The 20,005-nt window shown below is 41.4% G+C and overlaps 1 protein-coding gene across 5 annotated transcripts in view; it reads left to right on the top strand.

The window, feature by feature from the left end:
- Positions 1-16,972, top strand: part of ARMC8 (armadillo repeat containing 8) — a 138,223-nt gene extending 121,251 nt beyond the window's left edge. For all 5 annotated transcript variants that reach the window (XM_075004059.1, XM_075004058.1, XM_075004057.1 and 2 more), the window contains 6 exons: positions 4,896-5,045; positions 7,272-7,367; positions 9,217-9,312; positions 11,553-11,625; positions 14,464-14,557; positions 15,808-16,972. In XM_075004059.1, coding sequence (XP_074860160.1) covers positions 4,896-5,045; positions 7,272-7,367; positions 9,217-9,312; positions 11,553-11,625; positions 14,464-14,557; positions 15,808-15,841 — 543 coding nt within the window. In that variant the 3' untranslated portion in view covers positions 15,842-16,972. The remainder of the gene's footprint in view (positions 1-4,895; positions 5,046-7,271; positions 7,368-9,216; positions 9,313-11,552; positions 11,626-14,463; positions 14,558-15,807) is intronic.
- The last annotated feature ends 3,033 nt before the right edge of the window (positions 16,973-20,005 follow it).

The raw sequence follows: 20,005 nt of genomic DNA, 5'->3' as shown, positions 1-20,005 counted from the left end.
TACTCCCCTTATTGTGGGAATGAAGCTGCTACCAGAATCGGTGCAGGGGCCTTGGCATTGGGACCATCTTTGGCAATGCCACAAATGCTCCTGTAGCGACTCTCATTGCCTTCAGTGTCAGTGCACTTGGATGTTCCAGTACCAGTGCTTCTGCCAGGACTGGATTCCTGCCTTTTGTGGATGATGGATTAATAAAATTGCCTTTTAGTTCCCAAGGACATGTCTCAGCCAATGTCGCTGAGATCCCAAAGCCCTAATATGCAGTTTGGAGGAGTCATCCTACTCTGCATTAATGGACCCCTATGACACCCAGGACATAGGTCTCTGGCCGTTCCCCTAATGTCAACCAGTGCTCTACCTGTCAGTGACCTTGAACTCAGTGGGATGCTCCTTGTTTCCTGGTTGTAGTGGGAGTAGATGACAGAGCCCAACGGGACTGTAGATTCAAGTGTGCACTAATGGCCAGAGATTCCAAGAGGTTTACTCTTCAGGGTCAGAAGCCCTGTACCGCATCATCTCTGCAAATGAAGACATGTAATAGATGAGCTTTGCTAGCTAAGTATGATTTTTCTCAACTGGCAACCCATGGCTAAATTCTATGAGCAGTTGTTCAAGGTCTAGTCGTGGACATTAGTTTTGGAAGGCTGGTTAGTAACCAAAATGACCCTGCAGCCTGCCTGTGACATTGTAGACACCATGGCCAATGTCATGGCCTCAGCAGTAGCTAAGAGGAGAGTTTTCTGGTTGTGAAACTCTGGGATCTTTCTGATTGTCCAGTAAACCACTGAGGACTTGCCCTTTGACAAGCACATCCTGTTCTTGGGCAGGACAAGTGATACTTTACATTCCTTCATGGATTCCAGGGCTACTTAATATTAATATTGCCCACTGTATTCCTTTATACAACCTTTCCCGCCCAAAATGAGACTACTGGAGAAAGAAAAGTTGGTCCCACGAGAGGAAGTGGTCTGTATCACACTTCAGGCTCTTGTCACACCCTCCTCAGTGCAGCTGAAGCATTCATTTTGATTCCTTTGTCCAGGGCACAAGTACAGTTGTTACTCTGCACCACCACCTTCATGTCATATGCATCCTGCACGAATGGGAGAGCGGGTTAGTGCCCGCTCATATAGCCATGGGAGGGCCCAGAAAGACAATGCATGAGCAGTACCGTTCCACAGGTGTGAGGCAAGTGTGTCTGGCTACAACCCAGTAGGCGTGCGCACACACCTAGGTGAAATGCAGGTCAGCATCATATCTCACAGAACGACAGTTACAGTAAGTAGTCATTTCTTGCTTAGTTTTAATCTGCTGCATATTAATTTCATTGGCTGACCTCTGATTCTCGTGTTTATTGGAAGGGATAAATAATGCTTCCCGGTTCAGTTTCTCCACACTGTTCATGATTTTATAAACCTATGTCATATTCCCCACTGGCGCCCCACCTCTCACCCGTAGTTGATTCTTTGCTAAGCTGAACACTCTATTTTAGGCTTGTATGAAAGTTGTCTCATTTCCCCAATCTCTGCACACTTTCTGATTGTATTATATATATTTCTGAGATGTGGTGATCAGAACTGCACTTGATATTCAAGCTGTGGGTACATTATGAATTTATATAGTGGCATTATGATCTTTCTATTTTTATTATACATCCCTTTCCTACCGGTTCTGAGGTTCTTTTTTGAATGTCATGGCACAGTGAGCCTTTGTTTTAAGAGAACAATTCATGGTAACTTCAACATTCTTTTCTTGAGTGGGAACAGCTAATTTAGACCCCATCATTTTGTTTGTACAGTTGGGATTATTTGTTTCCTTGTATATTACTTGCACATATCAACATTGTATTTTATGTGCCATGTTGTTTCTAGTCACCCAGTTTAGTGAAATCTTTTTGTAAATGTTTGCAGTCACCTTGCACTTACTTTATAACTCAGTAACCAAAAATGATCTTGCTGCTTTGTGTTCTGTACACACACGGGCATGCACGCTCACTCTGTCTCTCTGGACAGTGTAGTTATGTCCATAACTATTCATGTAAGCTTCACAGTGTGGTAATTTCCAACAAATCAAATGAAGCATAAATCCATTAAATCATGCAAAGGATCAAACCAAGAACAAAATTCAACCCTCATATCAGTTTCACTTCTGCACATAAATCATGAGCTGACTGAGCAGCATAACTAGTTCAAAGGTAAGGCTATAACTGGGTACATGTAAGGAAGAAGATTTAAAACAAAGGAAAAATGTGAGAGCTTTCGGACTTGGTCAGGGATGTGGAAATCCAAAAATGTCCTTCATAATCTGGAGTTCTTTGAGTGCTTGCTCCTACGTGCAGTGTACTTCAGGGATTGCACATGCTTTCCATGAGCCCCACCAGTGGAGAATTTTTTCCCAAGTGTCTGGTCTGCACATGCACCCCTATTCTTCTCATGCTTTGCATCTTAGTTACCTCTGAGCTCTTGTGGTCTGGCGTAAAGCTTCAATGTGTGCACCAGCTTCTTCAGCTTCTCTCTGCGTATAAATTGTCTTTAGGAGAAATATTTGGAGATCAATTCTTTTGATTTGGGACATCTCCGCTTGCCCCTGGGGTGAAGAGTGGCTCCTGTACGCCACCATCTCGCTCCCTTCTTCCCAGTCTTCCAGTATTGGGAGGAGGAGTATGACAAAACATTCCAGCTTCAAAAGAATTTTATCAACCACCTCTCCTGGTCACTGTCATGACAGCTTGGTGTCTGTATAGCTTGGGGAGAACGTGTGCTGCCTAGGTGTAGTATCTGCTGATTATTCCGCAGTAAGACAGTGTCTTTTGGGGACTTCTGATTTGAAACTTTCCTCATGGAGAGATCTGTGACCAGGGAAACCCTCTTATACATAAGTCTGAAGAAGGTAGGAGCAACCTCTTGAGTTCAGTTCAGGCCAGTTCCAGGGCCTCTGCTTCCACCTTCCCCAATCAGCTTTGAGACAGGGCAAATGGGAGAGACAAACATTCACATAAAGACAAGAGAAACAGTTCAACCTCTGCATCCAAGCCTTCTCAGAGGAGACAGAAGTCACTGTCCCTTACCAAGTCAGGAGTCACTTTGTGCTCTGGACCCCGATGTCTGCTTCTGAGAAGGACCAGCTCAGATTTTCATCAAAGGGCAAGACAGCACGAACCTCCAGTGCAAAGCATGGCATTTCAGCATCAGCACCTCTGATGCATTAGTGCTGTCAGATCCAGGGCTTTTGGCACCAGTGATCCAAGTTACAGAAGCTACTCCAGCCTGCTTCTTGGCATCAGGTGGTTTAACTGTACTTCTGGAACCAGTCAGTGATGCTCTCTGGAGTCCCACCCCTGTTTCTACAGCATCAGCTAGTACTGATATTTCTGCGGTTCCATTCACCATCCCAATCTGACTCCTAATGGGATTTTGGAAGACTGGCAAGCATTAATGGCCAAATATGATTTTAGTTTTTAGAACAAGCTGACAGACTTCACTGAGATAATGCCTAAGGATACTAGGGATTAGTTTTAGGACCTCATTAATAAAGAAAAGCTGGTGGCTAAATCTTCTAGATAGATGGCCTTCAATACAGCAGACATGGAGGATCCATGGTGATGGAGATGGTAATGAGGTAGTTGGCCTGGCTTTCTTCCTCAGGGTACCAAAGAAATTACAGAAGACCACCTGTTCAAGTGCACTGCTGTTCAGTACAAAGATGGATGAGTCCCTCTGCTCATTAAGACTGTCCAGTCATTCTCCAGTTGCTTCGCATATATACATCTATGATGTAAGTGGAAATCCAGCAAGCCACATTTTCAACAGCCATCCCCATGAGAGTTTTACCACCAACAATATTTAGGAGCTGCCCTGTAAGCATCAGAGAATACTTAGGAAGGGTGCCAAAGACACTTGTCCTTTGCCTCCCAACCAACATGAACTCTGCCCATCAGTGTGTTGGAGTTGAGAGCTGTCATGCTGGCCTACAGACATCCTACTTCGCTTTTGAAACCATTCAGTCTAAATGTTATCAGACAACATGGAGACAGTCTGTAACATCAACACACAGAAAGAAGCAAGCTCCTTACAGCACTGTGTGGAAGCCATCACCCTCAAAAACTGCAGATTACCCCAACTGCTGTTTTGTTTGCCGCAAGTCCGGGTCATATTGATGAAGAACAGGAAGGACTCGATGGGAAAGGCAATGCAGGAAAGTGGAACATAGAGATATTCTGGTGTGAACAATAAGGAATTTCCCCTTTGGTCAGGAAACACCACCCACACGTCAGACTTTCACACAAGTATCCATGTACTTGTGCTCCACCCTGAACCACACACCGGGTGGGAAGAGGTGATGTTCTTATTTATGCATAAGGACCTTGCCATCAATCTACAGAGACTTATTTCCACACAGAGACTATCAAAAGGGATCCCAGTGTGCATCATATTCTGCTAAAACATGAATGATGTCCCTCTTGTATGCAATGGGACAGCACATTCTTTGAGAGCCCAGGCAACCTCAGTATATGTCCCTCTTGTTGACATCTGCAGAGCAATGACTTGGGGCTTTGTATACATCTTTGTGATACGGTAGACACTGCCCTCAGATGTTTCCCTGAGCATGGCAGTTCGACAGTATGTTGTGGCACTGGACTCTGGGTACTGCCACGTTGAAGAGACATTGCCTGTGAATCACTTGAAATGCGCTACAGGTAGGACAACAAATCTCAGAGAGCTCCAGGTACAGCAGAATGATTGCATTGCTCACAGGCTTACTTTGTGTGGATTGAAGATGATAGTAATTCTTTCATGGACAACATGGAAAACACACTTTGAGACAGATTCTAAGTGAAAGAGAAATGCTAATATAAAGTGTGTGGCTCAGTTTTTCCTTATTTATCTGTCCTTCAGAATATGGCATTTCAAGCAGAACAAAAGATCAAAGCAGACATCTTACGAGGTTTGAGTACGGAGCAATTATTCCAGTTACTCTCTGATTCAGATGTAAATGTGCTAATGAAAACTTTGGGACTGCTAAGAAATCTTCTGTCTACTCGCCCGGTAAGTAAAACCACACACAGATCCTCCAGAAAAGTTGCTTTCATAATGCTAAGCCAGCAGTCATAGAAGATGCATTTTAAATCTGTCATGCATAGTACTCTGCCCAGTGATTTCATAGGACTGAAGGATAAATCACCCTTCCCTTTAAGTTCCCATTTGAATATTATTGTTTAACCTGTGAGGCCTCCATTGCGCATTTGTTGCAGTACCTGAACTCAAACACAAATGGTCAAAAAAGCATATGGTGAAATGAAGCGAAAACCCTCAGTAAAGAGAGAGTGCTGTATATCCAGCTGGGTCTTATTCTCCTGAGTTATGTCTGCAGATAATACATCAGTACTTTTTTTTGTTGGGTGTTTGATTCTGTTTGTGTTCAGAAAAGTTTCTGACAGAGAAGAACACCTTTTTAAAAGCTTTAAGAGGTCAGCTAACAGAAGTGGTTTACATTTTGAAATGAGCTTAGGGTGCTTATGGAGATTCAGAGATCTTTAGGATACCCATGTTTCAGCTTGTCTGCCCAGTGCTGGTAGAGCACATTAAGGTGTGTGATTTGGAGAGTACTACAACATGCCACGCCCACCCCATGTAGACTGTCCTGAAATATACCTTGGTATCAAGGGGAGCTAAGTGTCCTGTACCAGCAGATCATACAGTTAGAGTACTCTCTAGTGCACACAGCCAGTGCTGTAGAGATAAGCCCCAAGCGTCTGAGTTATTTCATTTTTCTCCTCTTTGTCATTCTAAACAGCTGCTTCAGTCTTTGATTTTGATTATTGGGTTGTGGATTCACTTAGCTGATATATTCATGTTACAGGCTAGAGTAAGATACAAGATTTAAGTATGTGAACTCTCATAGCAAGGAGTAAAATGCTTGAGATACGTATGGAAGAAAAACAAGAGACCCACACCACAAAAAATAGAGGCAAAGTGCAGTAAATATTGGCAAGGTGGACCTCTAAATAGGAATGTAGAAAAGTGTGCTGCTGTCATGCAAAGTGACACTGTGAAAAGTGCAACTTTTGAGTTCTGTAATTGTTGATTCTCAATTGTTGTATTGAATTAGCTCATTTTACAAGTAAAAGTCTTTGTTTTGTAACTGCACTGTAAAATGGTGTCTTAACTATCAGTTAAAGTCGTTCTGTAGCCCTGATTATGACCCCAGCTATTCCTGTGTAGACTTATTTTTTTCAGAAGGCCAGAAAGGACCTTTAACAGTTCTTTACACTGAGCTTCTGCCATACCACATCACAACAGAATTTCCATAGTGCTGTAATCCGTGCATCAAGCCCAATGACTTGTCACTGACCTGCAGTATTTTTGTTAACAAAACAAAACAAAAAACAAAACAAAAAGGCTAAACCTGACTTTCACTCTAAGTTATGGAGAATGTACCATATCCTTGGTAATCTCTTCCAGTCCATAATCACCTCTCAGTTAAGCGTTCGCATTTAACAGTAAACTCTTTCATATCTGGCATTCTATTATCTAGAACTCTCAGATAACTGGCATTTTAACCATAAGTATGTTTTAGGTTACTTTTTTCATAAGCACTGTATAGTGGAAGTAAATAAAATAAATGCAGCAAATACAGCGTAAGTCTACAGTGTACAATACTACTGTTGTGGGTAAACAAAAATGTATGCAGAGAACTTTATTTCTTAATATCCAATCTTGTTTTTCTCTATTGTTATGCATTGCTAGGTATACATCTCTATTGTCCAGAACATTCTAATATCAGGCAACCTCCCAGTCCTGGGACTGCTGGATATGAAAGAGTTTACCTCCAATCTGAATTTTTCTGACTTTAGTTTCTAGCCACGGGATGGTGTTATGCCTTTTTCTGCTAGATGGGTCCTCCTGCATACTAGACCTCCTCCAAGCATGAGTGGCTCTAGGCAATGATAAAGTCACCTCTAAACCTTCACTTCACTGTCCATCTCTGGGTAGTTGGTATTTGTATATTCACCAGGCTTCAGTGGAAATAGGATCACACATATTATTCCTTATTCTACTTCCTGGGACAAGGGTTGGTGAAAGCAATGAAAAGGAAAATAATTCCTCTGTTTTCTGCTGTGATGATTTCTCACATTTGACCTTGCATAAATATACTGGCACCTATAAATGCTGCTGCTATTTCTATTTGCTTTCACAATAAGAACATGCCTGTTTTTGTTCTTTTCTCTGGAAAATGCATACTAATTGTGTATCTCTAATTGCTTTTGGCAGCATATAGACCAGATAATGAGCACCCATGGCAAGCAAATCATGCAAGCAGTGACACTTATTCTGGAAGGAGAACACAATATTGAGGTCAAGGAACAGGTATCCTTTAATGTTTGCTGTGTTCATCTTAGCTGGGTAAAAGTGTTGCAGAAGGTTGAAGGTGTTTGCATTCAGGAAGTGGTGTGTTTCTGACAGGTCGTCCCTATTAGGGATTATAAATAACTTACCTTGAATATTGTACCATGATATCTGTAAAATTAAGTAAGTCCTGAGAAAGTAACAGCTGTGCTAAGAACCAGACTGTGCATTTCTGTTCACTGCTGGAAGCTTAGGCTTAGTATGGCTCTAACTGTTCTGGTGATATTTGAAGTCTCCTCTCATGGGCTTTTGGTGCAGAAGAATGAAAAGGATTAGAGCAGTGATGCCTCATCTCGCCAGGGTAGGAGCCCATGCCCATAAGGCATGAGCACTGCCCTTCTACAGGTGCTGTTAGGCAACTTGCTATTAAGCAACAGGCTCTAGTTGCTGCTCATTGGACACGCATGCACCTAAGAGAAATGCACATTTGCATCGCAATTCTTTTATAAGCATACTGTCCACTCCATTATCCAAATCACCACTGAAAATACTACCGGACCCAAGACTGAGCCTACTGGATGTACTCTCCCAATAAACCATTCACAATTACTTTGAGTGCATTCTTTCAATTAATTGTGCACCCACTTTATTGTAAATGAATCTTGATTACATTTCCTTAGTTTGCGTATGAGTGCGGCATTAAAGACAGATACTAGGTTTGTTAATCATATTAGTCCATTCTGGCTAGTCTTCACATTTCTTATCTGGATGCTCACAAATCTATTATTTAATAATTTGTTCCAGTGTCTTTCCACATATTGAAGGCTGACGGGTGTGTAATTCCTGAGTCCTCTTTATTTCTCCCTTTTAAAGATAGATATTATTTTGCCCTTCTCCAGTCCGCTGGGATGTCACCTCCATCCTCCCTGAGTTCTTAAAGATAATTGCTAATGGTTCTGCGATTACTTCAGCTAATTCCTTAAGTACCCTAGGGTGAATTTCATCTAATCATGCTGTCTTGAATACATCTAACTTATCTAAAAAGCATTCAACCTATTCTTTCCTTTTTATGTTGAGTATCGCTGTTAACATTCTTAATGAAAACTTATGCAAAATAGGTATCAAACATCTCAGCCTTTTGATATCATCAGTTATTAGCTCTCCTTTGCTACTAAATTAAGGCTCTTTCTCTTAATCCTATTATATTTTAAGTACCTCTTCTTGCATTTTATGTCTCTTGGTAAGTGTAACTCATTTTGTGTCCTAGCCTTTCTGACTTTTGTCTCTACATGCTTCTTACTATTTTCTGTACTCCTCAGCAGTCCATCCACTTCTTCTTTTTTGTTAAGATTCCTTTTTGATTTTCAGGTCAATAAGAAGTACCTGATAGAGCCATATTAGCCGTTTATTCTTCCTGCCTTTCCTTTGCCCAGGGGTAGTTTTATAGTGCCTATACTATTCTCTTCCTAAGAAACTCCGAGTTCTGAATTCTGGTTTTCCTTAACTTTCTTCTGGTTCTCTGAATTTACTAATCTGCTCTTTGAAGTCTATGGTCCTTATTCTGCAACTCTCTCTCCTTCCTTTCCTTCGCACAAATCACCTTCAGATTTGTTTCAAGTTCCTCTCTTGTGATCAAAATGAAGACTAAAATGACTGACTATTCTGTTGGTGTGGTTTACATAAGAACTCTGAGTTAAACTCTTTGCTGGCATAACACCAGAGGACCCAATGGCATTGAGCCATCAAAGTATCTGGTACACAATCTAGAAGCTCCAATCTAGAAAGAAACATTCACCATGAAAGGTTAGAAAAGTCAAGAAAGTTACCATTCATAGATGGATTGCAAATGATAAATTTCTCTCTTTTTCAGACATTATGTATACTTGCCAACATAGCTGATGGAACGACAGCAAAAGAACTCATTATGACCAATGATGACATCCTGCAGAAAATTAAGTATTACATGGTATGGGGAATTTCTTTGGGTTTCTCCCTCTCTCCCTTCTATGAAGAAGCCATATGTGTTGGTTCAGTCCAAACATTACATGAATGCAGGATTAAGGCTGGCAATTCAGTCAAAAGGGGAATCCAAAAATTAGGCCTCTCACAGCAGCCTTACAGGGTACTACAGTACATCTGTAGCACTGGACTCCAATGGGATGGAAGGTGTTTCAGCTTTAATTAGACAGCTGTATCAGGTAGCGTTTTTGAAAAATGTTCCCTTGTGGTGGCTGTTTGGGAGCAAAGACTCCATTCCACAGATCTCAGGTACTTGCAGGGACACGAAGCTGCCCCCTAGGGCCATGCTAACCCTTGCATAGTGCTTCTTGGCCTACCTCCTTTCCTTCAGCTCCCAGGGCTGTCCTGCATATTTCATATCAGTGTTTAGTTGTACAAGAGGCTCCATCTCTGCATCCTGGGGACTTTTGACATTTCTGTAACAGAGTAAATCAAAAAGGCAACTGCAAAACCAAAGTGCAAAACAATACAGTAGCACAATATGCCTCACATCCCCACATAACCCCTAGCAAGACTGCATCTTCAATAGCCTCCTAAAAAGAAGTACCTTGCAGAACAGCCTGAACGCTTCTTCAGTCTCTCAGGTATTTGCTCTATTGTTTGACCCTTAGCTGAAGCAAACATGGACTCCTGTATTTGTTTGTTTATCCTGCCTGTGAGATATGAATACTGATCTGTTAGCATCTCATTGGGATACACTGAGAGACGCTCATACCTTTGCTGGTTTTCTTGAACTAGGCAATGCAGAGGCAACATGGCACATTGGAAATGACAACTGGGGGGCAGGCAGAGGGAATGCAGGGTCATGTGTCCCTCCTTCCCCCACGAGATTTCTGCTTTCCCTTTAGCACTGGCTTCAAGAGGTTTTCTAATTGTGAGGCATGATCTCCAGGGGACGTGAAGGAACATTCCAGAGTAGCAATGCTAGACGGCTTGGGTTAGCCCTGCGCACAAGGGCTCTGGGAAGGAGTACCACCTCCATCCTTGACTCTCCTCAATGGGGATCCAGATCTGTTTGAGTTGGGGTCATACAACCAATAATTTTAACTCAGAGAGCCCAGCTCCAAATGTTTGGGGTCTCCACCCTCTCCGAGCCTGCTCAGTTTCCCACATGTAGGAATCCTCTCAACCTACCAGTCCTATGACACCTGTCATGTGTGCCATAAACTCATTATTAAAGGGACGACTAAGCCTTGGAAGAGAATGAAGAGGTGTGTCTGTGAGCAGCAGGACTGACTTTTTTGTTATGCAACCAGTTCTGCTTCAGGCTCTGTTTTCCACCAAGCTCAGCAACTAGGGAATATTGGGCAGCCATAGCAAGGAGCATCCCTTGTAGTGCAGCTGCATCACAGCACAAGGTTTTTTGGCTGCTGACAGATCTCTGGAAGGCTAGGTTGACAGGGTAGTGACTCACTGGTTTATGCTGAGTCTTGAAGTTCCAGACTCCAAGTAGTGTTCTAGAGGCTTCTGCTGGAACTTTCGTAGAAATTCTGAGAGACAGGGCTTTGTTCAGAAAAATAATTAACAAAGAAAGGTGAGCAGAAGGAATCTAAACAGAAATGTTCCTCCAGTACTATTAAGGACCAGGCTAGTTGCTGTAGGAATGAGGGCACAGTTGGACATAGCCGTCCTTCCATTTGGTGCCTCTTGAACAACAAGGGCAAGGCAGAATCAAAACAAGTATTTTATGACTAGTGAAAAGAGCATGCTGGTATCTCAAGACATAACAGAAACAGCAATCCAGAGGGGCTCATGGCTAGAAGCAGGCTCATCCCATCTGCTTGAGAGTGAGAGGCAAGAAACAGAAAGCAAATCTGAGGAAAACACAGTGATGCTCAGGAGCAGTGTAGCTGGTTCAGTCTTCCTGATTGCCAGTAGGCTGGGCTGGACTGGACGTGATGTCATGTGGGAGAGTCGCAGCAGCAAGAGACACTTTGCTGCATGGTTAGTGTAGCAAGTGCAATATGGTGAATCTAGAATCTGTTTTGAAATTAAGAGAAAGTAACTCTCCCTTCAAGGAACACAGTACCTGCCTGCACTAAATAGTAGCAGTTCCTTTGGTGCAGATTATGGATGAGGAATTGTCCATGATTTGTTACCTCAGTGCTTATGTGACTCTTAGAAAATGTAAAAAGCTCCGTAGTAATTTAGCTTCTGAAACTCCAAAAATTCTGTTTCCATATTTAGAGTCATTCGAATGCTAAACTTCAGCTTGCTGCCATGTTTTGCATATCTAATCTCATATGGAATGAAGAAGAAGGTAAGAGACTCTTGCACCGTCAGGTATTGTCTTAAACAGAAAATATTGTCTAAACAAAATCCTTTCATGGGAAAGAATGGCAAATGTTAGGTGGTAGTCAAGACTAAGTCCCATTGTGCTATGTGCACCTTGGATCAGTACAGTTAGTGCCCCAGTGAACTTAAAATCTAGATACAAGATCCAGCATGAGTGTGATGACCAAGGATTCTCAGCTTTTCTTTCTGAGGTTAGCTGACCCACTGTTAAAATTCCAGGGATTACCTGTACCCAGTGCATTTTTTGTCCCTGTACTTATGGGTATTGAGTACCAGCACATTGGCACCCCCAGCCATGGGACTGGCTGAAGAGGGGACGGGATGAGTGTGTGTCAGGGAGCTGGCTGAGTATTGGCTACTTTTTTAAAAAGAAAAAAAAAAAAAGCAAACGAAAAAGCACTGCCTGTGCCACAGGAACTGTTTCTCTGCATAAAAAAGGCCAAGGCCCACCTTAGGCAACTGCCCTGCTTGCTAGCCCTGGTGTTTCACGCCGTTGCATGGGATTCACTCTGGGTGGGCCAATGAGCCTAAGATTCCAGATGGTTGCTGTGACACAGCTTAATGGTTCTTGAAGGACAACACAGATTGGGGATGTTTTCTGAAACCATATGATGGACTTGCATTACCCAATGGAAGAGGAAGGGGTGATTGTACAAGGTTTGCAGCAAATGAGGTATTGCCATTACCACTTAATGAAATGGGGGTGGGGACAGAATTGATTTCCAGGCATAGTGCTTGTGAATGACATGGCTGCTTATCCAGTGGAGGATGGGGGGCCAAGAACTCCATTTCTAGAACGGCTTGAGTAGATGAATGTATTGAGAAATGACATTTGGACACAACTGACTGGTTGCCCCTTACGTGTTTACCGTTATTGTTTTAAATATGTACTGTGTGGCATAATGCAGTAATAATCATATTTTTTTAAATAAAATAACCTTTATTCTGAACCTGTATGAGGTAAAAAGATACGAAACCATTGTCAGGCAGGCCAGCTGCCATCAGCAAAAGGAAACCTCAGTAGTGAAACAGTCATACATCAAGCACTGAAACCAGTTCCAAAACGGTAAGAACAGACAAGCTGCGTCAGATCAGTGGTTCGTCTAGCCCAGTAGCCTGTCTTCTCACAGTTGTGAGGCTCAGTGGGTCTAGAACCACCAAGCTGCTGACCTTGCCAAACTGCCACCCAGCAGCAGCTATAACTAGCTTGTACCCCACTTCCCTTAACCAGCTTTGTACGCAGACCATGGGGTTTGACAGACAGCAGGATTATGACTCCTGATTGGCCCCCAGCCCTCTATAAATCTTGGGATTTTTTCAGGAAATGTCCAGGCAGCTATGTGAATCTCTGGTAACAACCACAGGCATTCCTGTTCTTTGCTTCCGAATGGACATTGATTTAATCATCCATAAACTACCCTTCATCTTCCTGCCAACCTCTCTAAAAGTTTTCTGTTTGCATTTGGCTTGCAACATTGTGGCATGCCTCATTTGTATGGGATGCTGCACTAAAAGGGAAAACAATAAAGCAGTCTTACTTCTAATGCTCCAGCATATCTCAAAGAATGTTCAGGCTTCTTGTAAAAATGCTCTTTGAAATGTTGTTTCTACTTCCTGGTCTTCATTTTGAATTTCACATAGTGGTGATTGGGATGACACCAATGTGCTGGCGTGCAATTTGCTGTTGGTGGATACAAGCTTCTTCCAGCAGTTTGTAATAAATTTGTGTAGGGTCATAAATAGGAAATCCCTCTTATCCGTGTATTAATAACAAGCATGGAGGCAGGAACTAACCTGGGTGAGGCGCTACTGCCTCTTGTTTCTGCTATCAGTTCATGGCAGGCTGCTCTGCCCAGGTGAGCATCTCATGTCTACGCTGAGTAGAGATTTAGGAACACACTTGCAAAGCTTTTTTAGAGGCTGTCCCAATTTGGTCACTTCAGCAGCCTCCTCCGATGCTTGATAGCATCTCTCCAATCCTATGCTGGATTCAGGGTGAGAAAGTCACTTTCGAAGCAGACCAGGCTCCCATGGAGGGTTGATGGCTCTTCTGTAAAAGTAGCAGAATGGCAATGAGTTACCAGAGGTGCAGTTCTCATCCCTTGCTTTACAGTTTCATTTTGAGCTGATCCATTTCCCGCTCTGGTCACTGGTCTAGCAAATCCCCAGCCCTGCCGGGTTCTATGCTGTTTCCTTGTACATGTGGTCATAACTGGAACTGTTACACACATGACCTTTTTAGGAGCACCTAGACAAAGGACTTCTGTGTGGTAGCTGCCATTACAAAGGCAGAAAGTTCACTCTGCTTCCAACTCAATGGTTGGAATAAAATTGAGGGGTTAAATATGGAGCAGCCATATGTGAGGCAGGAAGGTGGCTTCCACTTCCTGAGATTCTTGGGATGAAAAGACCACAGAAGACAACATCCTATGGGTTTGTGGAATAGCATTGGTGGACTCTCAGGACTGAGTTATGTTGTACACGTAGTCAAGAGACAGAGTTGGAAAGGAAAAAAACACTCCAAGTCAAATACCTTAGTTTATCACAAAATCTGTTAAGGTTCTTGCCTGTTTAATTTTCTCTCATTTATTCAGGTGAAAAAAATTGCAGGAAAAAATTGAGTCGTTTCTTGAAAAATAAAGACAGGACAGCTATAGGTTAAGTAGACTTAAGGGAGTACTTAGCACAGCATTTTACTTTGTCTACATATTATACCCCCTCATAGCTCATACCTGCCTCCAGTCCTTTTTAATAAATCAGTTGTATGATGTTATCCCCAATTAATTGATTTTTTTTTTTTTAGGTTCACAAGAACGCCAAGACAAGCTACGAGATATCGGAATAGTAGATATCCTACACAAACTGAGTCAGTCATCAGATCCAAACCTTTGTGACAAGTAGGTATTAAAGAACCTCCCAAATAGATGTGAGGGAATTCTGTGCTTGTTTTTAAAAATATATCTTGTTTTGAAAGCATTTGGGCAGCAGAAGAAATCCATGAGACAGTAGTACATGCCAGAAACCAGCTCTTTTTGTGCATGTGTCAGATTTTTCCTTTACATTGATGAGTCCTTCCACATATAAAAAATGATGTTCATCTATTTATTTGAGGAATGCTTGCTAAATAGGATTTATGACAAGTTCTAAAGCAGGACAGACACCAAAATGCTTACCCACTCACAAGCGCGCTCTCTCTCCCTATTTCAAAAACAGCAGCACACATTTACACATTAGCATTGTTTCATGTCTCTGGAACTCTTAGTATTTCATATTTTATTAAAATTAGTGAGATTTCAGGATCCTCATCTATTTTGTTTAAATCTTGAATATTATTTGTCCAGGCTTGCACATTTAATATGTAACTTTAGTAGTATCCAATGCTATTGTAGCCATGTCAGTCCTGGAATGTGAAGGAGGCAACTTGTGTAAAGTATTTTTATTGGGCCACCTACTGCTTGATGAGAAACACAAGTTTTTAAGCTTACACAGAGGTTGTCTTCACTTTTGGGAGAGTTCACAGTATGTTACAGCTAACTGCAATGTGAAACTGATTGTTTTGTGTAAGTAATTATTTCAAGGGAGCATTTAAGTACCTCCATATGCAAAGTTACACATCTTGGACCAAAGAGTTCAGCCCATAGCTAGGGAATAGAGCATTGTATCCTGGAAAGCAGTGACTCTAAAGGGATCTAGGAGTGAGAGGGGAACAGTAACTTAATATAAGCAACTAATGCAATCCTGGCTTAAAAGGGGGCTTAAGCCCTCCTTCTGTGTTGTCACCTTCTGGGGTGGGGTCCAGACCAGTGGATTAGATCCCATTAGAATAAGGTGGGATTCTTACCTTGCTGCCAGCTCACAATGTTTGGTTCTATTCATTGCTCATGTACCATGAAACAGTTTTCCTCCTCACTGAAGAAACCAGCAAATATGGCGTTAGGCTGTACTTTTGCTGAGGAACTTCAGGCTTTCCCAGCTTAATGTATTAAGAGTTCAGCTGTTTATTGCTGGTCTAACCCTTCCTCTCTCTCTCACTGGCATTGTACACAGAATCTCGCGGGGTAAGTATTAGCCGTGAAAGTCTAGTGGGTGTCTGGTTTTTTTTTTTGAAATCCAGATTCAATGATTAATGGAGTATTTGTGATTTCAGGGCGAAGACGGCACTCCAGCAGTATCTTGCATGATCAGAGACTTAATGGACTCTTTGGACACCCCTCGTGTGTTTAAGGACTAACAGGAAATAGCCTCAACTGATTCCTTATATTTGCACAAAGTCACCTTGGGCTGCATTTCTCTCAGGTGCAGGGAGCTGCTTTGCAGAAACAGTTTAGGTGATCAGGTCTCCAATGCACTTGAACTTTCTTGAGGTAGTTCTTTACTCAGAGGACTATGGGGTGGGGTGGGGGGGTGTTTTCTTTTTTTTTTTCCCTGAGCTACCTGGACACTCTAATTGAACAATCAGTCATCATTTTCTTTTGGGCCTACAATTTTCTGCTTTTGCTGCAGCCTGTATGTGTGTTTGGGTGTATGTGTGTGGGTGTGATACCTCAATTTTGTTTTCCTTTTTTGTGTGAAATTTTTTTCTACACATTTTCAAGGATTAACCATTGTTTGCTGTATGAGTACTTTAATGAATTATATACAGTTTGAATGAAATGTTATTTAAAAAAACACACTGTATCCCATAAAGTTTATTTTGAATTTTGAACAGATGAATGTTTTTAAGTAAAACATATGCATTTCTGAACCTCAGCTTAATTTATATTACGCCTCCTTTTTGAAGAGAGAAATTGAGAAGTACAGTAGACCCAAATAACAGTCCGCACATTCTGTACTATGAAAAAATCTAAGCGCTAACAGTTTACTGCCACACAGTCAATAGGTATTGGTGTCATTTTCAGCTCAGTAGAACTGGTCAACAGTCCTGCTTGTGTTTTCTTTACAGTTTTAGAAGATAAGGGTGGACTCTCACTAGTTGCATAACTGTTGGGTTGATCTTCTGCCAGAAAAAAAATAGGGTAGGTGTTAATAACAGCACTGGCTCAGGGGAATGAGCCTATTGCTGTGAAGTCCAAGGTCTTGCTAAAAGACTTGCTGAAGGATTGGTTTGTCTCAGTCATAAAGAATACCAGCTGACAGTGAAACCAAGGTGCATCAAACAGGTAATGTGTTGCAGAATGTGGATTTTGAAGATACCAAGAGGACCTGACAAGTTATGGGTTAAGGGACTTATTTAGTCATACCTGTACTTCCAGATTCAGTTAATTGCTTTATAAATACATCTCCATAATATGAGCAGTTTGAATAGGTTGGATTTTAGGAGAATGGACACATTATTAGAAAATTCTCTACCAGTGAGAGTGCTACAGTAATAGCAATATATATGCACAGACATATCCAGGAATTCAGATACATGGATAGTAGCCCAGTTTTACTGAATTTAAAGAATTATATTATCAAAACCTGGCCTTTGTTTGTGTGCCTACAGTCAGTAAGTGGTAGTTATTTGTAGAAACACCACTTACTTTCCATGTTGCAGTCAGATATTTGGACATCTAAATGGTGGAAATTATGTTTATAATTAAATTGTGATGAAAATTGTGGCTGCTAATTCACATCCTCTCAATCTTGAGCACAGAAAGGGAAAACATCGAAGACTGCACTGAAAATCAGACCCTATATTTTTACTAAATTGAGCCTCAGAAGTTAAATAGAACTGAGAGCAGCAAGACTCTCAATGTGATTGCAACTCAAGGTTACTACAGTCCTACTGCGGTATGTTTAATATCTGTTTCCTGGTTTTCAATTTTGGAAATAGCATGTGGGAATTTTGGCTCTATTAAAGTTATGTCTGCTTAGCACTATAGCACAAACTGAAGAATTCAAGTCTGTCTTACAAGCATCCTTATGCAGTTTGAGCTTCAGGTCGAGATGACAGAACTGTAATTCCACTAACCAGTTTTCACAAACCTTTACTCTTTATTTCTAAGCAGAGTCAGATTATAATTGCTTTATATTTCTGAGTAGTCCTGTTAATTAAAGAAAACTACTTGAGTGCATGAAAGGTCATCACAGTTGGGCCCAGAGTTGGAATGTTGTGTATTGGAGAACTGTTAGCCTTTGGTTGCAAAGAAAAACACAGTTTTATATAAGTTCATTGTAATTGTTTTCCCCCTCTGAAAGACACAAGTGGACACCTGACACTTTTTTCCCAATTTGGCCATGGCAATAAGTCAGTGGCTATTTCTTTTTATTGCTACAAATCTCTTAGTAATGGATCTGCACAGAGAGGCAAGTATGAATGTGCAAGACTCTGACAATAGCCCGTATCTCAGAAATAAAAGCCTAATTTAAAAACTAAAATGGACCATAGTTTTTGGTAACACTGAGAAAACACTTCAACATGTGGGGTCTAAATTTTCAAAATACCATGAGCTTGAACTCTAAATCTGCATTCCTGATATTTTATGCACGTTTTCATGTGCTCAAGTTTTTGCATGTTCCCCTATTCACATGTCTGAAAGGAAATCTGAGTTTTAGCCTTCAAAAAATTGGGTGACTAAAATTGTACACTCAAGTGTGCAAATTTAAGCATGCATGTTTTTAGAAATGTTTTTTTTTAATGTGGCCATAAGTATACCAGAAAACTTAAAAATGTTGCTCAGACAATCTGGATACTGCCAGGGAGAAAAGTTAACATTTTTCATAATATCAAGATGATAGGTCAAATGTCTGATTAAATGACATTTTTTACAGCCAATTAAGCTTTGTGAATAATTTTTGATGTTGCTGTAGGTATGTACAAATAGAAAAATAAATATTGTAAATAAATAAAAAGTACTTTACCAGAATACTTCACTTCTATTGACTTTTATGAAAAACGTGTATTTAAAGCCTTGTCTTGATGTTTTTAGCTCTACAAACTTCCAAATTCTTGTTGGAGATTTAGACAACACTGGAAGGGCAAGAGAAAACACTCCAATGCACAAGTTAGCCAAACTCTGCTGGCTTTACTCAGGAAAGGTATTCCACAAAGTCAAGGGAGGCCTTGCAAGAGTAAGACAAGCAGGATTCATTCCATCATGATTTTTCTTCTGCCTTTGATGTTGCATCACACTTCCTCCTGGGGTCCCACACCTTCAGTTACCTCTGATTCCAGTCATGTGTTTATCTGGTGGTAATGAACGAAGGAAAATGAGCAACTCACTAAATCGTGGAAGTTGTCTTGTGTCATTTTGGGCCTTCTTCTGTTTTTCACAAATAGTTTATGCCCTGATCTTTATGGTAATTACACCTGTGTGTTGTGTCATTGATGTTGAGCTGTGGGTGAAACAGAGGTGTCAAGACATGGGTGGAGGTATAGGTAGTAGAAGTATAGATATAGAAGTAGTGTCCTTGCAGATACAATCACAAGAGAGATTGTAAGTCACCATGAATTTTAAACATCTATTAGAGATTTGCAGAAATCTAATTTAGAACATTTTAATTTGAGTGTTTGTATCCAAATCTGATTCAGTAAAACCCAGGGAACAGCATCAATGCAGTGTGACACATCTGTCCAGTCAAAACTAACTAGCATGCCTGACATCATTAATACAGCATAAGAATGGCCATACTGGGTCAGACCAAAGGTCCATCCAGCCCAATATCCCGTCTGCCGACAGTGGCCAATGCCGGGTGCCCCAGAGAAGGAGAACAGAAGACAATGATCAAGTGATTTATCTCCTGCCATCCATCTCCTGCCCTTGTACTGAAGGCTAGGGCACCATACTTTACCCCTGGCTAATAGCCATTTATGGACCTAACCTGCAAAAATTTATCCAGCTCTTTTTTAAACCCTAATAGAGTCCTGGGTTTAATTCACAGCCTCCTTCGGCAAGGAGTTCCACAAGTTGACTGTGGGCTGTGTGAAGAAAAATTTCCTTTTATTAGTTTTGAACCTACTACCCATCAATTTGACCCCATCATGTTGTACGTGTAATTTGGGTTATTTTTTTCCAATGTGCATTACCTTACACTTACCCACATTAAATTTCATTTGCCATTTTGCTGCCCAATCACTCAGTTTGCTGAGAGCTTTTTGTAGTTCTTCACAATCCCTTTTGGTTTTGACTGTCCTGAACAACTTGGTGTCATCTGCAAACTTTGCCATCTCGCTGCTTACCTCATTTTCTAGATCATTGATGAACAAGTTGAACAGGATCGGTCCCAGGACTGACCCCGGGGAAAACCACTAGTTACCCCCCTCCGTTGTGAAAATTTACCATTTATTCCAACCCTTTGTTTTCTGTCTTTTAACCAATTCCCGATCCATGAAAGGATCTTTCCTCCTATCCCATGACCGCCTA

Source organism: Carettochelys insculpta, chromosome 10, assembly GCF_033958435.1.
Source record: "Carettochelys insculpta isolate YL-2023 chromosome 10, ASM3395843v1, whole genome shotgun sequence".
Taxonomy (NCBI): Eukaryota; Metazoa; Chordata; order Testudines; family Carettochelyidae; genus Carettochelys; species Carettochelys insculpta.
This window is presented reverse-complemented; position numbering and strand designations above follow the sequence as displayed.